General features: G+C 43.2%; 2 protein-coding genes across 2 annotated transcripts in view; one reads left to right on the top strand and one right to left on the bottom strand.

Moving 5' to 3' along the window:
* Positions 1-678: 678 nt before the first annotated feature.
* On the top strand, positions 679-14,583 carry LOC112575268. Its single transcript, XM_025256994.1, has 8 exons — positions 679-911; positions 1,674-3,571; positions 4,685-4,842; positions 5,917-6,071; positions 12,481-12,632; positions 12,764-12,969; positions 13,173-13,455; positions 13,649-14,583. The coding sequence occupies exons 1-8, from the start codon at positions 746-748 to the stop codon at positions 13,901-13,903; spliced, it is 3,273 nt and encodes a 1,090-aa protein (XP_025112779.1). The 5' UTR covers positions 679-745; the 3' UTR covers positions 13,904-14,583.
* Positions 14,357-22,176, bottom strand: part of LOC112575711 (centriolin-like) — a 39,312-nt gene continuing 31,492 nt past the window's right edge. Inside the window, 7 exon segments of the mRNA XM_025257699.1 lie at positions 14,357-15,563; positions 16,667-16,781; positions 18,124-18,201; positions 18,329-18,439; positions 18,613-18,759; positions 20,912-21,052; positions 21,425-21,508. Of these exon segments, the coding sequence (XP_025113484.1) occupies positions 15,538-15,563; positions 16,667-16,781; positions 18,124-18,201; positions 18,329-18,439; positions 18,613-18,759; positions 20,912-21,052; positions 21,425-21,508 (702 nt within the window). The 3' untranslated portion in view covers positions 14,357-15,537.

Below are 22,176 nucleotides of genomic sequence, written 5' to 3'. Positions count from 1 at the left end.
TTGGTCTTGGCAGACAGACAGCAGTCCACCTATACACGTCCATGCACTTTTCGTGAGTCAGGGAAAACACGCTGCACCAGACACAGAAATAAAAATCAGCATCTAAGGTGCATGGGTCCATTTGGACAAAACCGCTGCTTTAACAGCTCACCTAACCTCTTTTCCCCTTCCTCTTTGCTGACCCGACACTAATGAATAGATCGTGGCTGGTTTTGCTCGTAGCTCACTAGCTGCCACATTGGGATTATAAGTTGTAATGCTGTGTCAGCATTTAGGATCCTCTGCTATTTTTCATTCTTCAACGTTGTGTGCTTATTTTTTGTTATTTGTTTTCTTAACCTCGATTTGAAGCTACGATTGTGTAAAAGTTTAAATTTTCAAGTAGGCTATTTATTTTTACTATTCAGAAGAAGGCAATAAAAAAATGCAAATGAATTAAACATAAACCTTTGTATATGTTCATATGCGTACATGTAAGCTGATAGAGCTGGATCTTGTTACTATGTGTAGAAAACGTATTTTCTACTTTTAAGCGAAGTTTGTTTCAGACCACCAATAATAGTGCACTGGTCGTTACCACCACTTTTAAACGATAGGATAGCCTGAAGTGGTGTGATACTTTTTTAAATTACTAGATTAAAGCACAAAGTCTAGTTCATGGGGTCGAGGTTAGAGCATCAACGAGTGTCATTCTCCGCACAGCTCTCGACCTGCGAGCACGATCGTTCGTCAGCAAAGTTCCGGAATGTCCGACGATGCGACAGAGGGGGAGCAGCGTCCACTGCCCGTGGTGGTCGGCGTGGATGTCGGAGGGACCAACACTGATGCTGTCGTCATCAGCAAGGTCAAAGGTCAGGGTGTTCGAGTGTTGGCTGAGGACAAGCATCTGACCACTAGTGACGTAACAGCTGGTAAGTTAGCCTCAGGTTTTATAAAGTGCAACGTTCGTTGCTGTGTATCCTGTTAGTGCTATGGTTATTGCGCTGCCCCTTGTTAGCATAACCCTAAGTTTTGTCCTTTTAGCAAAAGGCTTATTGGATCGTATCCTATTAGGATAACACTCATTGTGTCGCACCGTGATAGTATCACTCGCTGAATTCTTTTAAGAAATCAGGGATTTTGTTGTTAGGTATAACATTCATTCCATTTTGCCCTGTAGGTATCTAGTCATACAGGAAGACCAACCGCTCGCTTAGCTGGCGATAGTAAATGTAGTCGGCTAACAACAACACCCCATCTACAGAGTAATCATCGTAATCAACAGAGAGCCGCCCTCGTCGCATGTATCCGATATGACGAGTCCCAAAGGTCAACGTTCTTGAACAAGGCCGAACTATTGTGGAGAAGGTGCAAGCGCACGGAAGCACGCGATAATTGTGTGAAGAATATAATTCGAAATAAAGAGTATGCATGCATGTAAAGAATATAATGCAGCATGACACAACAGGGTAGACAGCACAAGGCAGTGCAACACCCTTCGTGGATAAACACCGTAAAGCATCACGGTACCTGTAGAGACAATGCAGGGCAATGCAAAACGGTTGCACAGCAGCACTCATGATGTTTCTATAACAACATTCTAAAACATTCATATATATGTGTTGACGTAAAACATTATTTATTTCTTATTTATCTATATGTATAAAGAATATCTGTTTCGTTCTCTCTCGTAGGGGTCCGCAATGCCGTGCTCAGCGTGTTGAGGACCGCTCGCAAGGTGCAAGGGCCGATAACCGTCAGGCAGGTGAACATCGGTACCACGCACTTCGTCAACGCCGTGGTGCAGCACAAGCATCTGTCGCGCGTCGCCGTCATCCGCCTCTGCGGCCCCGCCTCCCGCGCCGTACCCCCCTTCTTCGACTTCCCCCCAACCCTCAAGCGACTCGTGGCGGGCCCTGTCTTCTTCGTCAAGGGTGGCTACCGTGTGGACGGGCGCGAGATCGAGACACTGGACCCCGAAGAGCTGCGAGCTACAGCCGAAAAAATCCGTGCGGAGGGCGTAACCGGGGTCGTGCTCTGCAGCATTTTCGCACCAACGCGGCCGGACCACGAGCTGCAGGCAGCGCGCGTACTCCGTGAAGCGTACCCAGAGATCAGCTTGACCCTGTCGCACACCATCGGGCAGATCGGCCTGCTGGAGCGCGAGAACGCCGCCATCTTGAACGAGTGCATCAAAGAATTGTGCCGCCGCACGATCTCTGGCTTCCGGCGAGCTCTGGACGACCTAGGAGTTCGCTCTCCTCTCTTCTTGACGCAGAACGACGGCACGGTGATTAGCCAGGAGCAGGCGCTGGCCACGCCAGTTTTTACTTTCGCTTCCGGTCCCACCAACAGCATGCGTGGCGCCGCCTTCTTGTGCGACGTGGCCGACGCTGTGGTGGTGGACATCGGTGGCACGACGACGGACGCAGGGGTGCTGCGGAGGCGGTTCCCCCGCGAGGCCTCAACTGACGTGCGTGTCGCCGGCGTCCGCACCAACTTCCGTATGCCTGACGTCCGCAGCGTGGGGCTCGGAGGCGGCTCCTACGTCACTAAAACCCCACAGGGTCAGACACAGGTAGGTCCGCTCAGCGCTGGCTTCAACCTGCAGCGTGAAGCCCTCGTCTTCGGAACGTCCCCTGAAGCCAACGCCGACGTTAATTCTGGCCGCTGGCTGACTGCTACTGACGTGGCGGTAGCGGCGGGGATGATGGAGCTTGGGGACAGGTCGCTCGTGCGCGACCTGCCGGAGGCCGACGTTGCGGCGGCGCTGCAGCGCATCCGGGACATCGTGGAGGAGGCTATCGACAGTGTAAGGGTTAGTGACGAGCCGCTGCCAGTCATCCTGGTCGGAGGCGGCAGCCTGTTGCTGGACCGCAGTCGCCCCATGCAAGGTGTCCAACGCTTCTTGCTGCCAGACCACCACGGAGTGGCCAACGCCATCGGAGCGGCTCTTAGTCAGGTCAGTGGCAGCGTGGATGGGGTCACAATGCTGGAGGCCATGGTCGACACCGCGATGATGGAGCGTGCGGTGTCAGAGGTGAAGGCCAAGTTGGGGTCGGAAGCCAAGCAAGAGGTCGTGGATCGTGAGGTCAGTGCTGCGCGGAAGCCTTTTCTGCTGGAGGCGCGCGACACAGCGATTCGCACCATGGAGGAGAAAGCCAAAGATGCGGCGGTCAGAGCAGGAGCCGACCCCTCCACCCTGCAAATCGTTGAAGTGGTTGACGTGGCCCTCACCTACCTACCTGGTTCAGCCACCCGCATCAAGGTAAAGGCCATCGGCGAGCTGAAAGAACCGGAGGGGATGGACGATGCCGTTGCATGGGAGGAACCACCAAATATGTCATTCGAGGACGCAGATAGCAGCGCTCCGTCGTTGACCAAGCAGACGACCTCTGTGACGGGTCACAGCCTCGCTGCAGAATCAGAGTCGGATGCCTGGGCCACCCCGATGGATCCATTTGTCGACCCAAACAGCGGGGAGTGGGTGCTGAGCGAGTGGGACATCGACTGCATCGCCGTGGGCGCTGGCATCCTGGGTGCCGGTGGGGGAGGTAATCCACACGTTGGACGCGTGCGGGCGCGAGAGGCCGTGAGTAGTTTTCTCCTTTAACACCTACAAGGTTGATGAATAACATTTGTTTTTTAATTTCTAGATTTATATTCTAGCTCTATCCCTACGCCCACAAAAATTCTATAGAGTAAAAGAGTAAAGAATAGTGACCGTGATTTCTAAGTAGCTTTCCGCGAGAAAAACAGAACCATGTCTTTTACTTTCGTTCCCGTGGTTCTTTCCACGACAAATCAGATACCTATTTTTTTTTTTTTTTTTTTTTGTGGGGTGGGGTGGAGGGGGTGGAGGGGGTTGCGGAAAGAGGAGATGGAGAAATTTCTAATTGTAAACCCAGGACAAACCTTCTGCTCCAAAGTTCAGTCTGCTGACAACCAGGAAATAGTAACTCTGATAGCCTACACGGGTAAACTGTCACGGGACACATGACACTGAAAACAAATGCCCTCAGCTAAGCTTCGGTATGAACTAATCTCCTAAAAGAAGAGCTTTTAACCCATCCACTTTCGGAATAGAGTAGCTGGCGATCGTCGCCAATACTCGTGACAGTTACCACCAATAGTCTACAAGTTATCAGCTCCGATTGCTTCCGTCTGGAACTGCAGAAGGTTGGAGCCGTAGTTATGAAGCGAGGGCAATTCGTTTGTCCCGGGAAAGACAAGAAAAAAATACGAATAGATAGATACGAAGAACAGATACAAAACGTTGTCCAGACCTCGTATATGTAGCTTTATATTATTGTACCCCCGGGTCATCTGCATCACCCTTTTCATAACTACAGGGTTGGAGGTGGAAACGTATTTGGTGTTTTACGCCGGGTCAGCAACTAAGCCTATACCACAGCAAAGAAGCCGACCATGTAAACAGGTGCCACAAGCGGAAAAGGAAACAGCATGCCTGAGACGAGATCTGAACCTCAGGACAGCCAACCTGTATGGATGGCAGGCGTTAACCTTTATCCGCCCTTCCCCTAGGAGCATAGGGTCCAAACGCTGCATCTTGAATAGGAGATCAAACATTCACATTTTATTTTCCAATATTTCCTCGGTTGAATTTTACCCATAACTGTCAATATAAGTAAAGAAGATTCTATTGATTCGTGCACTGCGATTTTACATATCCAATGTTCTACAGGTGAGACAAGGCCAGAAGATACGAGTGGTAGCCCCTGATAGACTGCTGCGCGATGCTGATCTTGAGAACGATCTGCTGATAAGCGTGGGCTTCATGGGGGCGCCACTGGTGCTGTACGAGCAGACGACTTCCGGGCAAGAAACGCCTGAAGCGTTGAGGTTAGATAGTCTAGTGTGGGGCTCACTATTCACGATCTAACCACGAAAAAAACTTCTTCGAGGAAAGTTGTAGTCACCAGAAAAGCCGACTGAAAAAGGTCTTGCAAACAAGAATCGTTATTGACAAATATTGTGTTTGGCAAATGTTTATCGGTTTTTTTGGTAACGAATATATATATGATATGAAGGAGACTTATAACGCGCAAAATCCGAATCCTTGGGAAACGCTCAATGCGCCGAAATGTTACAGAAAAGTACATCAATAAAACATTAGCAGCTGCAGAAAACCAAAAGGAAAGTTAGAATCAAACGATCGGACGGCTAAAAAAGGACCACAGTTGTGAGCGAACGATCTGCTGCTACAAAGCGCATGACCACTACTCACAACACAAGACCACAAATCAGAAAAAGGAAAAAAAAAAAAAAGGTGTTTGCATGGGCAAAAATGAACGGTTAGATCATCAGGTGCTTGGCCCTGCAGTACAGTCCACAGTCCTCTTGACGAGTGCTGAGCTACATGCACTGTGGTCGTATCTCTGTATTAATATTAAAGTATTAAGAGAGTAAGCAAAAAATAATGCACACACAAAAGAAAAATCGGTAGTCTAAAATTGGTGGACGTAACCAAGGTGATTGCGTCCACGGATCGGACCACCCCGATAACAAATCAATTTGATGTTTAATAAATAGGCCTCAAGCCTCGTTCTTCTACTTATGTTGGTGATTACACAACGCATGCTACGTGAAATTACTCTAAAAATTTTCAGCACTTTCACCATGATTGGTTATTTTTTTTTTTACAAATGCGGGCAGTTTTGTACAAACAAATATGTTACGTATTTAAATAAGGATTTTTCTTGGAAAATTGTAGAAATAAAGAGGTTTGGGTTTTTTTTAAAGAAGAGTTATTTCCCCGCATATGGGCGTAATCGAAAGATTAACACCCTTACCCCGCAGCTCAATTGGACATTCCCGAAAGCCACTCGAACCTCTTTACTCGTACTGTGGCTAATGATTATGTGTGTGAGTGCGTGTGCGTGCACGTGTGACGACACACTAATGTTGTGCGTGCAGGTGTCTTCAGGACCTATACAGTATAGGCAACTACGCTGATGGAAAGCTACTGAACAAGGAGGGCGTCGATATCAAGGAGAAAGATGGAGTGACGTACATCGACGACTACAATCCCCGTGCCAGGTCAGATGCAGAAACAGCCTCATCGGACATCGGTAAGTACAATAAACATTTGAGAGATTTGCTTAAACCTCGCCTCGATACAGTCGAGCGTAGAGACGGTGGTAGGGGATGTGGGGCCTTGGGCAAATAGAACATATGTACAGGCCCGTTCTTAGCCACCGCGGGGCCCGAGGCAAAGGGCATGTGCGGGGCCCTCACGCCACGATCACACGGTTTTGGTTGGGATCTAAAGTCACTTTTTTCCTCAGGGATATCTCGTCTTTTATCATTGACAGCACGCTGTATACACATTACAACATAAGCCTACTATTAATTTAAAAGCGCGGGGCCCCTTGAAGCGCGGGGCCCTAGGCAGATGCCTCGTCCGCCTGCCCCTAAGCACGGCCCTGACTGCAATGAGTGATAATGAGAATGCGAATGAGCAGGCAAAGATGTGCCTAAAACTACCAGACTAGGTGCGATCAGTCAGGTAGGAATAGGATCAGTTCAAATCTGGGCCAGAGAGACAGAAAGTAACAATAATGCGCTGGAGAAGGATGTCATGGTCGAGTGCATCAAACGCATCCGCCACACCCAGCATTGACAGCAAGGAGATGTATCACGGACCAGCCAATGACAGTGATTTTCCTGGTCACATGACCCCTTTCTACACAAGAGTTAAATGAATGGGGTAAATGAATGTGAGAATGTACCAGGAAGTCAGAGATTGAAAGGGTTAACGGATACACCCCAAAAAATATGTACAGCAGTTAGTTTAGTCAACTTTGTTTAGTCCTTGTTACTCCTAGAGGAGCATAGGGCCGCAACAACATCCGGGCATGCTGATTTGTCACTTTTCATGCTTTGATGATTTCTGTCAGTGGGAGGGCTGTTCTTGACGTGAAGTTGTTCAGTTGCTGGTGGTATGTCAAGTATAGATGGTTGACGAGGTCAATTCAGGATCACTTCGAAGTGTTCCATCCAGTGGATGAAACGGTGGAATATTCATAGACTGATAGAAAGTGAATGGGAGCGCTATCCTTTTACTTATAGTGTGACGTGTATATCTAGACTGAATTTTGAGAAAGCAGCATATTAAGAGGTTATAGAGCATTTTAATTAATGTCATAGGTATAAAACAGCTTTTGACATGTTTGATCTGCTAGTTATTCGTGCGGTCTTGACTGTGCAATCCCGGACCCACACAAAAGAAAAAAATATGATTTGAGCAGCCTCAGGCAATCATTGTGTTATTTGTTGAAAGAACGTGCAACTGTTCAGTGAGTTGTGTGAACCATTCTTGCTCCGACAAGGTGTGATCCATTCTGCAAGCAGATATTAAGTCATTCATCACACACAGCGGCACCTTCTCAGCTGTATGGTTCTCACGATAGACTAACTGAAATGGTTCAAATAGATCAGTGATGCACAATCTTTTTCGGCCTGCGGGCCATATTCCCTTCCGACACGCGTGTCGCGGGCCGCTTCACCGCAAAAATTACAAAAAAAATTTAAAAAAATAGAACATACCATTTTTATTAGAAAAAAGTTGTACTTAGTGGGATATTTGAAGCTGCTTTTCCGAAACCAGCTTCTGAATGTCTACCTTTCCTCGGCTTAACCAGCGGACTTCACTGTGAAAGAGAACGTCTTCATATTCGCATTCTATTTTTGTCAAAAATTCCTTGAAAGTTCTGTGGTTCAACGCCTGTGATCCGATGAAGTTTACAGTGCTGACCACAATCTTCATCACATGGTCCAGATTCAACACCTTGCCACAGAGATTTTGTCGGTGAATAATGCAATGAAGCCGCAGAGGCTCGGTTCCATTAGACTCGACGACTTTTCTAATAACCCTTGATGCCAGTCCGCTGTGGCATCCAACCATACTTCTGGCACCATCGGTAGTTACTCCCACTAATTTTTCCCAAGGAAGAGCAAGACCCTCTATTACGGCTGAAACTTCTTTGAATAGGTCTTCGCCAGTGGTGTTCCCGTGCATGCCCCTCATGGCCGCTAACTCTTCTGTAAGTTCAAAATCGCTGTTTGTACCGCGAATAAATACCAAGAGTTGAGCGGTGTCGGATGAGTCGGTTGACTCGTCAGCAGCAATAGAAAACATTTCGAAACGTGCTGCTTTGTCCCTTAGTTTTGACTGGAGATGTTTCCCCATATCTTCCACTCGCCGTGCAATTGTCGTGCGAGAAAGGCTGACGGCATCAAATGCATTCTTCTTTCCAGGACACAGTTCCTCCACCACTGCTAGCAAGCACTTTTTTACGCATTCACCGTCGGAAAATGGCTTCACTTCTCTGCTCAAAATGTGAGCAACTCGGTAGCTTGCAATTACCGCCGCCTCATTTTCTTGTCTTTTCTTGCTAAATATTCTCGTCAAGCCTCCAATTTCTTGACGTAACTTAGCAATCTTTTCTGTGCGGCTCGACCCAAGGATGCCATCATACTTGTACTTGTGCTTTGTTTCATAGTGCCGTTTAATGTTGTGTTCCTTAAAAACAGCCACACTTTCTTTGCAAATCAAACACGTTGGCTTGCTATCATGTTGTATAAAAAAGTACAGATCTGTCCACTTTTCTTGGAAGTTTCTGCACTCTGAGTCAACTCTTCGTTTCTTCGGCTCTCCCATTTCACCGGCGCACAACTGTCACCCGCCACGACTAAAGGACATTTTAGTACTATGTCACAAACCTGCTGTGTTATTTTCTTTAAAATTTTTTTTTTAAGCTAGGAAGGGGATAGGAAATTGGAAAGGGGGAGGTTGGAAGTGTCAACAGTCTGAGGCGGGCCGCGCCATACGGGGATGGCCGGCTGATCTGTGTTTAATTAAGTTTGGTGTTGATAGGTTGTTTTGCTGGAAGAACAAAGGAAAGAGTGTAGTATTGTTTTGGATGTGTGTGGTGTGACTGGTTTTTTTTTTCTTGACGGGAGAGGAGCGGACGGGTTTTTCTATTGCAAACAAGTCTTGAACGACTTGTGGTGTAGTCCTGAATTTGCTACTTATCTAAAGATTGGTTTTGTTTTTCTCTCCAGGTTTTCTTTGTGTTTTTATTTCACTTTTGGTTAATTGTTCTTCGTCTACTCGCCTTATCCGCCTGGGGTTCCTGACCAGCGCTGAGTTGAAAATAATTTCAAGAAGATTCCTCGTCTGAAAGGCACTGTAGAGTGCAGGTGACATACTAGAGGCCCCGAAAGGTGTTGAGGGTCAATTTTGTGCAGTTTGACTTTTCTTTAAAAATGGATTCCTTGGTTATTGAACTAACAGGAAAATACACTGCTATGTTAAACTAAAAGTCAGAAATTGTCTTAAAATACATTTTAATCGAGGTACCCCCAGGCGATCCGTCCTGATTTCCACAGGAAAATGACGAAATTCAAACGCTGTTTTGGTATTGTTTCCCTGTAAGAACCCCACTGTTTTATACCTTGCTAGAAAGCCCGGAGTCTGTATTTTCAATCTGTTTAACGACTGATTCAAGTATTAACCAATCAAAAGACCACTAATCCCCTGTGGAATGCGGCGTCCCTCGTTCTCAACCACTGGTTTCCTCCAAAGACGAAAATCAAGAATGAAATCTATCAAAAGATTGAGAGACGCCCCATACGTAGGGATAAATACTTCTTCCCTTTTTTTCGTTTTTTTTGGGGTTTTTTTTTTTTTTTTTTTTCATTATTATTACTAACATGCCGATTTCCTGTACTGTGGGCAGAAGCTTCGCGGGCCGGACGGCACTGCTTCGCGGGCCGTAGGTTGTGCATCCCTGATGTATATCAATACCAAGATTCTCATTTGACATTGAGTTGCTAATTCCCCCATGTGGGGGATGGGATCGAACCTGGAGCTGCTTTCTGCCAGGCCGACCCGTGAGAGACTTGGGGTCTTGCCACGAATACTACGAGGAGGTCTACCTTCAGTTTAAGTCCAAAGTCCTCCGGAGTAGGACGTATCAGACTTAACCTGAGGACGACTACAACCAGAATGGAATCAAGAGTACTTGCAGCGATCTGGCAACCCCAACGACCCTAACGTCCACAACATTTTAGTCTGGCTTTCCGTGATATTCGGGTTGAGCAGTTTTTGGTTTTGTTCTTTTCTGGGATTTTTTTTTTTTTTTGGTTTTTTTTTCATATTCTTGCAGGAGACCTTAACTGCATCACTAACTCTAAACTAGACAAAATTGGAGGAAACCCACACAAAGGAAAAGCCGGTCAGGCCGAACTATCGAACTATCCTATGCGGGGCCGAGAGCCGTAAGAACACTTACTTTTTAATCGTGAGGCTGTTTGCCTCAGAGTGGTCCGAAGTGGTGATGTGCTATTCTTGTCATAGAAAGGGCTTATCAAACAAGCAAAATTGATATCAAATCACAAAAAAGTGTCATGATCATGATTTTTTGGAGTTGTTTGTATAAAAACAAAAAAATGAAGCAAATGGCAATCAAAAGAAGAGAAGCACTAACGATATCTTTCTTGGGACTGGTTTTCGTTTTATAAAAGCTCTGTCAGAAGCATCTGCTTCTCATTTCAATGTATCTTCTGTATGTATCTGAGGATGCAGACACTTCTCCGGTATGAGATGCTGCCACACAAAAAAAAAAAAAAAATAGAGAGACATGTCATTACACCATACAGAGGCAGCCTTGGCAGTACGCGGGTCCCTGCGGGGCAGAGAGCCACAAGTGTAGACTATATACTGTACAGGGACATGTGTTTCAAAATAATAATAGATGTTCATGTATAAAGTAATAATGTATATAATAATGTTCATGCATACAGTGAAACCGTACTAGTGTGCTAGCAGTTCAGAGATAAAAGAGCGATCCAGCAGACGACACTGCAATGACCAAATGGTCATCAAGAGTAACATCATGTTTATTATTACCAAGTTTTATTATTTGACATTGTATTGTTATTTCCCCTTCTGGGGAGTGAGTTGCAGGTCCACCCGTGAGAAAGGTGCACCTGCCACAACGAGACGGTCCTCTGGGGAGAGGATCTCCGACTATTATTCTCAAGTCAGAAAACTATTTATCTACAGTTTGTTGGAAGCAAACCTGTGAACCTAATGTCATTAACGTTGACAACAGTATAGTCTGGCTTTCCGTGATATTCGGGTTGAGCAGCATAGCATGCAAATTAAATAGCTTTTAATGTAGATAACTGCAAGTTTTGTAAGACTTTTTGTAAAAATATTACACATATTTTTTAGAAAATGTTTTACCATATTTTTTACATTTATTTGTCACTAAGAAAACAGAAGAAACATCGTAATTAAAACGGTACTTATCTTTTCTAAGCATAAACAAGGGAAACAACCCTGCCCTCAGTAGCTCTAGTACTTCTTAACTAGACACAAACGAGAACTTTTAGGAAAGCTAGGCTGTCACCTAGGGCGCAGTCTATAGCTGTACTAAGCTGGTTGTCTTTGGCATGGCGCTCCTTGATCGTGGGTCGTGCAGATGGTGGGACTTGAGGGTTCAGAGGAGCTCGGGTTGTCTCCATGGAACGTATGTGGTCATGTGGGTCAGGGTGGCGCGGTTGTTGTCTGCATTGGACTTACCGGTCACCTTCTGATTTGTTTCTTTGCTCTAGGCCACTTTAGGGCAGTGATGCCCAACCTTTTTCGGCCTGCGGGCCATATCCATTTCGGACAGCCGTGTCGCTGGCCACTTCACCGCAAAAATACAAAAAGGAAAAAAAAAAAAAATAGAGCAGATACCATTTTTTATTAGAAACAAGTTGTACTTACCATTAATTATATATTAATTAGTGCAGGCCCGTTCTTAGCCCCCGCGGGGCCCGAGGCAAAGGGCATGTGCGGGGCCCTCACGCCACGATCACACGGTTTTCCATATGCCTATAGTTACCATATCAATCAAAAGCGCGGGGCCCCTTGAAGCGCGGGGCCCTAGGCAGATGCCTCGTCCGCCTACCCCTAAGCACGGCCCTGCATATGTACTTGGTAGCGCGGGGCCCCCGATCAGGTGCTGGGCCTTTGGCGGTTGCCCCTGCTCGCCTCCTCTGTAAAGACTTCTGTACAGGTCATACGTCTACTCGAGCGTCAGATATTAGTAATTACTTTACATGTCAGATTTCTACTTGAGCGTCAAATATTGATTCTTCAAAAACCAACTCGGGAATTTATAAGTACAGCAGAGACTTCAAACATCATTTCAAACATTAAATATTACGATTTAGCTGTTGTAAACCAGCTTATATCTCAGACTCGGGGCAAAGTGTGTTCAGAGAGACTTTCCTTTGAAATTCTCACAAGAAGAGTGACATGGTAGTAATAGGTATGTGGCCTGTACATGTGTAATACCCGCAGTATCATATCAAGCCCATGAGATTGTGTAGCCTTGTCTCCAGTATCATCATGGCCATGACTTTGTGTAGTCTTATAATAACACCTTCTGTATCATCATGCCCATATGCTTCTGTTCTCAGCCGACGGCGGAATCGGAAACCGTCGCGTGGTGGGCATATTGTGTGCGGAAGTTGGCGGAATGAACTCCCTTGAGCCCCTGCAGGTGTCCGCCACGCTGGGGCTTCCGGCCCTGGATGCGGATGGTATGGGTCGAGCCTTTCCCATGCTGCAGGTGAGAACATTCGGCCCTCCAGTCCAGTGTCTCTCCGTTTCTCTGCCTGCCTTTCTGCTTATCTGTCTTATTGTATGTGCGTCCGTCTGTCTTCTTATTTCATACCATCAGCCTTTTTTTTCATCCTGCAGATGTTCCTGCCCTTTATCAACGGTTGCGCCCCTTACCCGTGCGCCTTAGCGGATGACAAAGGGCGCAGAGCAGTGATCCTCCACAGCCAGAACGCTCGCCAGGTGGAGGACCACATGCGCCTCGTTTCCATGGACATGGGGTCAGCTGCAGGCCTGGCCATTGCCCCAGTCAGCGCTGGTGATGTCAAAAAATATTCTGTTATGAGGTTTGTAACCCAGTCTGTAGGTCTTTGTACAACCAAAAAGTTTGTGAAGCGCGTGACCTTAGTTTGGACGACCCCAGGGGATTTTTTTTTCTTTTGGTCTGCTTAGTAGTTGTTCTTTAACCCTTGAACTTAATGCTCTTCTCCGATTTTATTATCAACGTTAGTCTCGGATTTTACTCACTTTTCTACTCTCTAACCCGCAGGTCGTTTTCCCGGGCCTGGAAGATTGGGGACACCATCCTGCGGGCCCGGCGGCAGAGACACAACCCGCTGCTGGCGCTGATGGAGGTGGAGCCGGGCCGCATCCTGCTGGTGGGCAAGATCCGTGACGTCACGCGCGAGACCAGCGGCGCCTTTAACAGGGGCCGCGTGCGCGTTGAGGGCGTGCCCTTCGAGTGCGAGACAGAGAGAAAGGAGGTGACGGCCCTTACACACCTGGTGTTGGACTTCCAGAACGAAAACCTCGTTGTCAGACAAGTGGGCGAGGTGAGTCCTTGTACAAGTGGGCAAAGTGATATGTATGTATATGTGTGTAAAGATATTACACAGGTAGGTGAGGTTAGTTCTTATATGGGTTGGTTTCTGCAACTCCTTCTGGGTGAGACTTAGAACCTTTTGAACAACCCTCGTATAATGAACCGAACAAATCCTGACCCGGACGTTTTTTGTCTGCACGCAGCAAGGGGAGGTAGTCCAAACACTCGCGGTTGTCCCAGATGTCATTTCCATCGTGGATGCGGAAACTGCTGAGCCCATCCCCACAGAGGAAGTGCGCTACGGCCAACGCGTTGCCATAGTGATCATTCCAGCACCACCTCCAATGACGACCCCTCGCGCACTCGAAGTGGTCGGCCCGGCAGCCTTTGGATACCCGGAGGTGGAGTACCGTCCCTTGGGATACTACCGTGAACCAACACCCATACCGCCTTCATGAGGAGCACAACAAAAGTTCACTACTTCAGAGGAAGTGTTTCATAGTTCTGGGGTAATGCCTGCCTATTTTGTGTTAGACTTTCAAATAATTGTTGCCTAGCTATTAAGGTCAATTTTAAAAAATATTTTCTATTTAATGCAATGCAGTATGCAACTCAAAGCACAGCGGACATCAAGCAACAGTTTTCTCATGGGTATGTTCTAGTATGGTGGCAAAATTTCACTCCTGTAGTGAGGTTTAGGGTCCTGGGCTCAGATTGCATCTCGAGGCATATGCATGTCTTTATGACGCTGGCTATCAGGGTTTTTCTCCCACTTCATCATCTACTCCCTGCAATCTTCCATCAAATTTTCAAACCAGGCAAACTTCTCCAGAAAACACCCTTCCCCAGACCTTGCACCTTTGTTCATGAGTACACACACCCTTCTGACATGCATTAACATAGACCAATTATTTTGCGAAGTACACGGTTTTATTTACTCTAATTGTTGCAGGTATAAACTAAACAAAAATCTAGTAAATGGTATGACTACATTTATAATTGAACATAACAAAAGAAATAGCAATATATAGGATGGAATGAAAATGGACGGAATATGTAAAAACCTTCAATTTGAATTTGATGCATAAGTTAAAATTTACCCACTGGAAAACATACAAATAAAAAAAAAATCACAGAATTGTTATTTCTCTTTCTGCAAAAATGTCTGCTCATGCACAACCATATATCTACATAACAGAAAAAGCATATGCTACTAAGTTTATTATAATACGTATCAGGATGTTAAACAGACCCTTTGTATTGCCAAACAGATTTCCAAAGTCAGATACTTTAAAAATGAATGTCCATCATTAGCATGAATAAACAAATGAAGTAAGTTATTTAATGCTAAGCTGAAAGGGAAAAAAGCCATTTCCTATATGAAATGGAAAAATGTTTTGGCAGCAGTGGTTCTCATTAAAAGCACAACTACTAATTTGAATAAATGGCAATTTTCTCAAAGTCTGAAATACACTATTCGCACCCACAGATGCAAAGATCTTTATAGCTACAACTTAATTTGTTGATTCATCCATCTTGAGCGAAAAAGTAAAACAAATAGCTGTCTTGAACCCAAGTTTCATAAGGATTCATGGTAACTGGCATTCCAGACATACCAGAAATTGTGTGTAAAGTCAACTGAACATCATCTCTTCAAATCCTGCCCTCATATTATGCAATAACTGAAGGGATTAACCCATGCAATGCATTATCCAATTATTATATATTACACTCAGAAATGTATGTCTAGAAAGCAAATAAATACAAAGTTCAGGTCAACAACAAAACATGTTGAATACAGCTGATAAACGTACCTAAATATTATGAACAATCACAGTCAAACAAACTAACATGCTAGAGTAAGCTAAAATGCTTTACTTCTAGATGATAGAAGAGATATCAAAAACTATTATTAGTCTCAAAGTACCAAATATTAATCTCACAGCTATATTTTGGGGAGTTTTTGGGAGAGATTTGGGTAACTAACCTTAGATTTTATCCTTGGATGGCATAATAGATTGGCAACCATGAAAATAGCAAACCTTAGTTTAGCCTCCACAAGAAGACCATTTGTGAACAGTAAATCTTGGTTTTATGGTGTACAATAGTTCCAAAAACCTGCATCATAAACACAGTCATCATTATTGAGTGATCACGGACGTTCTCCGGTAGAAGAGGTATGTTTTTGGTTACATAAAATGCCCAAGGATTGGATAAAGCCCTCCATTGATTTACATTTTAAACTGCAAATCCCCTTGAACAAGTTGAATGGAGAGGGACAAGAAGAAAAGCCTCATTGTGAGTACTGGTTTGGTTTAAGTAGCTTGTGTTCTTCCACAATCAGCACCCACTTAAAGGAAGCAATCGGCCCAGCATTTCTGCTCAAGAAAATAGTCATACAATGAGTTAAGTACTTGGCCATCTGTGTGGTTTTGAGTCCTTGGGACAGTAAATTGAACAGCTTTTATCTCAGTATCAAATTTAAGTGTCTAAGCCTTATAGTTTTTAAAAATTATAATTCTTGCTGATCTGTCCATCTTTCTCTTACCCATCTTTTGGCTCACCACCCTCCCCCCAAAAAACACGAAATAAAAACATACAAATGAGATACATTTAAGATTTCCTGCTATAGGGGGAAGAAACACCATCCTTAATGTCAGTCTAAAAAAACATTCTGAAGTCTTAATAGTTTTTGATATATTTTGTATACAGAAAATTGCAGAATCTGCATTAATTTGTTTCTTAGAAATGGTGTCCCACAAAGCTATACTGTTCTGGAAGCTGGATTCATGCATTACAGTAAGAGTTTTAAATTCCAAGGGTACACTACTTAAAACAGTGAATCCAAAAGTTAAAAAAAAGTTGTTGCATTTTGTCAAATCTTTTTTGTGACTTTCCTGATCGTCCCAATTAAAAGGAATCTTCACTGTATACAACATTTGTTACTCATTCTTCTGTCACCCTTCTCAAGCATTTATTTGCCAAACTCCCATAGTTTCCTTCGTAAATTCTTCTTCCTTGTTCTAGAGTCCTTATTTAATGGGTGCTGATATTAAATCAAACCTGCAAAGCATGAAAAAAAACAAAAAATTAGGATTTTTATCGTGATGCTGAACTGTTATTCAGAACACTTGCACATCAGAACAGCACCTTAACTATGTTTCAAAGCAAAAATTTTAAACAATACACTCAAGACTACATGCCAACATGATGGAACTTACAGTCCCTCTCTGGAATCATCGAACCATTAATCCTCTCAAAAGACCTTGATCTTGAACGATGTGACCAATAGCCCCTGCCTGTTCTTATGATGGGACTTGGTGAGCGCCTCCGGTCCTGAATTTTAAATTACAAGAAAGAGTATTTCAACATCAACAAGCCAATGATAATGACAACGACTAGCTTTATTAATCCCAATGGACAATTTAAATATGGTAAATGTGCTCAGTTACTACATATAAAAAAGCCCAAAAGCAGCTAAAAACTGCAATCAAAGAGGTGAAGGGTGAAAGAGACAAGGTTGAAGGATGAAAGTCATTGCTGAAGGGTGAAAGAAACTGCAGGCTGAAGGAGTGGGATATGTTTATGGACATCAACCTTACACCAGCCTAACAGCCTGCTGTGGCAACAACAGATGACATTGGAGGCAGTGAAGGCCCTACCCACCCTTCTGCTAGAGCTACAAAGCTAAAGTTTACATAGTTATGATTGCTGCACACCACCACACCTTAAATCTGAGCCACAGAAAGCATCTAAAGGATGGTGTGTGGACCACGACATGAAAAAAACTTAGGAGTGAAAGGTCTAAATCCTGAAGTTTTCTGCCACTTGAAACTGTCGTTAAATGAACATCTACTGCTGTTATGTTTGGTCCTGCCATATAAACTTTTGTGCTCCATGTATTTGACTCTACTTCTATTGGTCTTTGCAATGACTGGTCTAAACTTTTGTTTGCATTACTGCCATGAGTTTTTGATACTTTGTCACTTCTCTGCCATCACTTCGTCTGTATCCATGGATCTTCTAGTAACTTAGTTCTAGATGTGGTCTGGTGTGATGGTCAAAAAGGTTTCATCTTACTGATCATTCCCTGATCTAGTAAGCCTGCTTCAGGAGATTTCAATGCTGTTCCTTTGATGGTGAGTGTGGCACACAGCCTACCTTTCTGTCTATGGTCACTTCTAGTGAACTTGCCTCTCCTAATCCCAAGACCTCTGCCAGGGGTTAAAATACAGCCTGTGAATCCTGCTGGCAAGGTTGATCTATTACTAACTACATCCTTGAGCAAGACATCAACATTTTCTTCTTCACTGAAACTGGATGCACGATGGTAAGGACCCTTAGTACGAAGAGCTCACTCTGAAAGGCTCCAGGATCATGTCCTTTCCTTGCGCCACTATCTACAGGGATTGTTTTCCCAGCTCTTCTTCTGTGTCCATTTCCCGTTCACCCACACTACCTTTGAGGTGGTAGAATTCACTTCTCACAACACCTCATCAGTCACCTTTCTGTGCCTTTAACATCTGCCACTGAACACCAACAAAAGGATGAAAGAAACCTGATCCCTTCAAATAACTTTCAAAAGCTCCCCAGCATGCTGAACTGTTTTACAGAATCATTGCTTTCTGCAAGTCTACTAAAACTTAACTTCTACATAGTGACTAGAGCAGGTACTTACATATCTGGGCGACTGTGAACGGGATCTTGCCAGATCTTGCAAAGCTCGCACATCAGATGCTCCAGAGTTGAAAAGAACCTGGGCAACCAACAACAAACAGCAACCATAATATCCACATATGTATCCCTGTGTGTGCATGTGTGTGTGCGCGCACTTCTGTCCTCACAGTAAGCTCTTCATATAGCTAAGGTCCCATAATATTTACCTCTTGTAATGAGTTCAGCTTCTGTTTCAAATGATTGATAGTTTCATCTGATTTCTTTCTCGCTGATTCCATTAGCTCGCTGTGCCTTGACATCTGCTGCTTTAGTTGCAACTAAAAACATAAATAAACAATTTTAACAAAAAACAAACCACAAGTAACATAAATTTAGGGATAAATAAAAGATGCAGATCTTTTATTATATGTGTTAATGATAAACTTTAAAGTAAAAGAAAATGATGTGACACAAGGTCTTCATACTTATTTTTTCCTGCTGTCCATCTTACCCTGAGATAATCCTGCTCTTCCACCAAGCGTTGGCGCAGACGATCATTTCTGCTTGTCCAGTCATCACTGATTTTGTTCCCAGCCAAGGTAGCAGATGCTCTTTGTGACACTTGTTCATTTTCTTTGTCATCGGACTGTGGCTCTATCTGAAACATTTCAGTTGCACTATGATAAATCTGTAAATCCATGCTTCCATCTAAATACCTCCAAAATTTTTAAACACTAATTGAAAAATGAGTCTGCTGCTTCTTGTGGGATTGGTGCATAATTTGACTTACACATTTATTCCACAGAATTATACATCAGTAATGGGTCCTTTTATTCAGAAATTTTTGCTAAAAAATATATGTTCTTTTAAAATCCCATAATTATGAAGTCAACAACATGAACAAATACAGTAACCTGTAAAATTTTAACAAAGACAAGGTACAGCTGACACATCTGATATAGTTGTTAGAGAGCATTGGAGGAGGCTGCCTTCAAAGGAAAAGTTGGTTTTAAAGTTTTATTGTGAGTGAATTCAAACAGCTTCCCTTTACACAAAAAATTCGGTAAGTGAACACTTTTATCTACTCATTTGCTGTCCATTCTATTATCACTAGGTGTGTTGTGTATTCACCTAGCATGGGTTTTTGGCATTTTACCAGACTTCCACGTAACTTAGAATTTTGAAACTGGCACGCAAAAAGAAAACTTTGCCCTGATCTAGATGAATGGTACCTGACACACACACACAAGGGTTAATCTAGATGAATGGGTATCTGACAAAAAAACTGGGAAAGAAAATGCAGTCAGGATGGTGGGGAGATGGGCACAGTCCTCACAAAAAAGTTGCCCCCAAGAAAAATGTGTCTAACACCCATCAACCCAAAGATTTATTTCTTTCACTGCTACCATATTTGCTGTCTTATGGCAGATATATGTACAAAGAATTCAGTTAAAGTGTGAAAAAGCATCCTTCACAGTATCTGATGTCTTACCATGACCAACTGCAAATAAATGTATGGAAACAAAGATATAAGCACTTGGCTGAATGCTGAATATGGATAAAACTTGATTAGTGATGAAAAAATGCAAAAGTAACCAACAATATAGATGTGAATCATCCGACTCCTGCTTAAGAATAATAGATTGCTATACAGCTAAGCATAAATATCCTGGCTGTGTTAATTTGCTGCTTAAGAACATTTAAGACATGAAGGAACTAGACATGGATGGCCTCTCACTGTTAAATGTTTTTTATTTTTGGTTTGTTTGGACTTGGAGCTGCCCCAGCTATGATTTTTGTGTTGACATGTTCTTTCTCTGGACTTTGTTTGACTGTGTGTTTTGCGTCATGTGTCTTTTATAGGGCGACTAAAAACTTTTTTTGTGAATGCTTTTTCTTCTTTTGGTTCAGACTAAACAGTTGGGTAAATATGTAATTCTGTTACATATATACCAGAGGATGCCGTTGCTTTGATGGAGTGCATATATAGTACTATATAAGAGTATTTATTATATTATTTTTATGTAAGTGCTATATAAGCAGCAATAATAATTATTATTATTCACTAGTTTACAACTGGGCTAGTGCTATAGTTTGGGATATATATATAGGCGAGGACCAAGAATGCTGCTATGATCACAAAAGAATTGGATGCTGTTATTGGTAAATATTTAGAATATTTAGCTTGCAATAACACTTTTGGTAAATGTGTGCAAAAAGAGTTTACAAAAAAGTTGGAAAAATAAATCCAAACACACCCAAATTCAGAACTAGAGCATGATGAACAATATGCAAAGAAACAGGTGATTAAAAATAAGCCAATTTTTTAAGCCAAGCTTTTCTTAGCTGAGTCAACAATGGTTCACAAACAGTAACATTACAAAATGCCTTAGGGCTGAATAATCTGGGAAGGAAAAATGTGCCAGTGAACAAAGACACGAGAACTTAAAAAAAGTTTTGCTGCTTCTGGTCATCAAAAGTCATTGTATTCCTCTTTTTTAGTCCATGAACAAGACTGTTCATAAATAACCCAGCTCACAGATCACATTGCTGTCAAACTGCACGTGTTTGCAGAACTACCTTCCTATGTGACTCTTCTCGATTTGGACTCAGCTGAGAAAAGCCCCAAAATACAACACAAAAAGACAAGTTAAGCATTTCATAAACTGTTAACAGGAGGCACAACTGTAAAAGAGCACCTTGTTAATCAGGCAGAGACGTGAGAATGTGCACAGTATAGCTGGCAGCCATATAAAAAGCCACCAACACAGCATAACCACAGTGCGAACCACTCAAGTTCGAGACCTAACCTGTGTCTTCATCTCAATGACCTCTTGTCTATGTTTGCCTAGCTTGTCTGTCAGAGCATTAGCTCTCCTGAACTGCCGTTCAGCGATGTTCTGCAGTTCTGCCACCTGTACTGCAGACTGCTGCTGCAGGTGCTGTAGCTCCTGATGGTAATAATGACATGGTTAAGGTCGAGGTATTAGTGATGCTGATAATGACATGGTTTAGGTTGACGTATTACTCAAAATCAGGTCCATGGAAGCTTTTAGACCCTTATCAAACTACTAGTGATGCCACAGCAAGTAGCTCAAATATAAAAGAAACCAGATAATTAAATTTTTTAAAATCCTTTCATACATCGCAATTGAGCTAAATATTTTCCTGCGTGAAAATTAACACGGTGAAGAAAAGAGGTACAGTTTTACAATGAATGCCAATCTTTCTCAGTCTCTTAATATGTTTGACATGCTTATGCTCATGCCAAAGCTATTCTAACCATCTTGCATCAACACATAGTGCCCTCCAAATCTGCATACCTGTTTTCTCAGCTCTAGCTGTTGCTGTATGTCGGTCAGTGTGTTTTCATACCTTTCTTTCTCTTTCCTCAAGAGTTCATGCGCCTAGTAAGCCAAGACAGTATATGGATGTGCATAAATTTTTTTTTAATGGTTGGAAATAATTTAATTTACATAATTTACCACAAGCGATGAACTAGTGGTTCCATCTTATTTTACTGATTTACAAGTTTCCTCATCACACAAACAAATCATTAAAAAAATTAAGCAGCCCCTGTGTGCAGAGATGGATGAAAACACTGATGACCAAAGTTGTTCTGCTACTTCATCAGCACAAACAAGCCAAACCTTTTAAGTCTTTTGTCAACTTATTTCTGTAAATTTGTTTTCAAATGTATGTGATAGACTACTGAGTTTCATCTGCCTTTTGACGTAGCAGAAATTTATCAACTTAAAAAATACAAATTCCTCTGATCCTTCTCAGGAGCTGACAAATCTGCTTCCAAACAGACAAAAGGGGTGAGGGAATTTTCAGGAGAAGTTAACAGCAGATGGTAGTGCAGTTATTTTTAACACTTTTTCCTCACAGGTGGTTTTCTCCATTTATAGACAATAAAAAATGCCACTTTCAGAAACAGAAACAAAAGCTTTCTTCATGAGAAACTTAACTCTAATGCACCAGCTCTTTAAAACATGACATATAAACGGTTCCTGAAATAGCTGAAAAGCTGTGCATGTCGAGAGGTTTTATATTATTATGCATGTAAAAAATG

Source organism: Pomacea canaliculata, linkage group LG11, assembly GCF_003073045.1.
Source record: "Pomacea canaliculata isolate SZHN2017 linkage group LG11, ASM307304v1, whole genome shotgun sequence".
In the NCBI taxonomy this organism is placed as follows: Eukaryota; Metazoa; Mollusca; class Gastropoda; order Architaenioglossa; family Ampullariidae; genus Pomacea; species Pomacea canaliculata.
This window is presented reverse-complemented; position numbering and strand designations above follow the sequence as displayed.

Excerpts from the sequence above, each read along its gene's own strand:
- LOC112575268 (XM_025256994.1), top strand. The coding sequence starts at position 746 with ATGTCCGACGATGCGACAGAGGGGGAGCAGCGTCCACTGCCCGTGGTG. Across the intron at positions 12,970-13,172 it reads AAAAAATATTCTGTTATGAG|GTCGTTTTCCCGGGCCTGGA; the intron begins GTTTGTAACCCA and ends TCTAACCCGCAG. Across the intron at positions 13,456-13,648 it reads TTGTCAGACAAGTGGGCGAG|CAAGGGGAGGTAGTCCAAAC; the intron begins GTGAGTCCTTGT and ends GTCTGCACGCAG.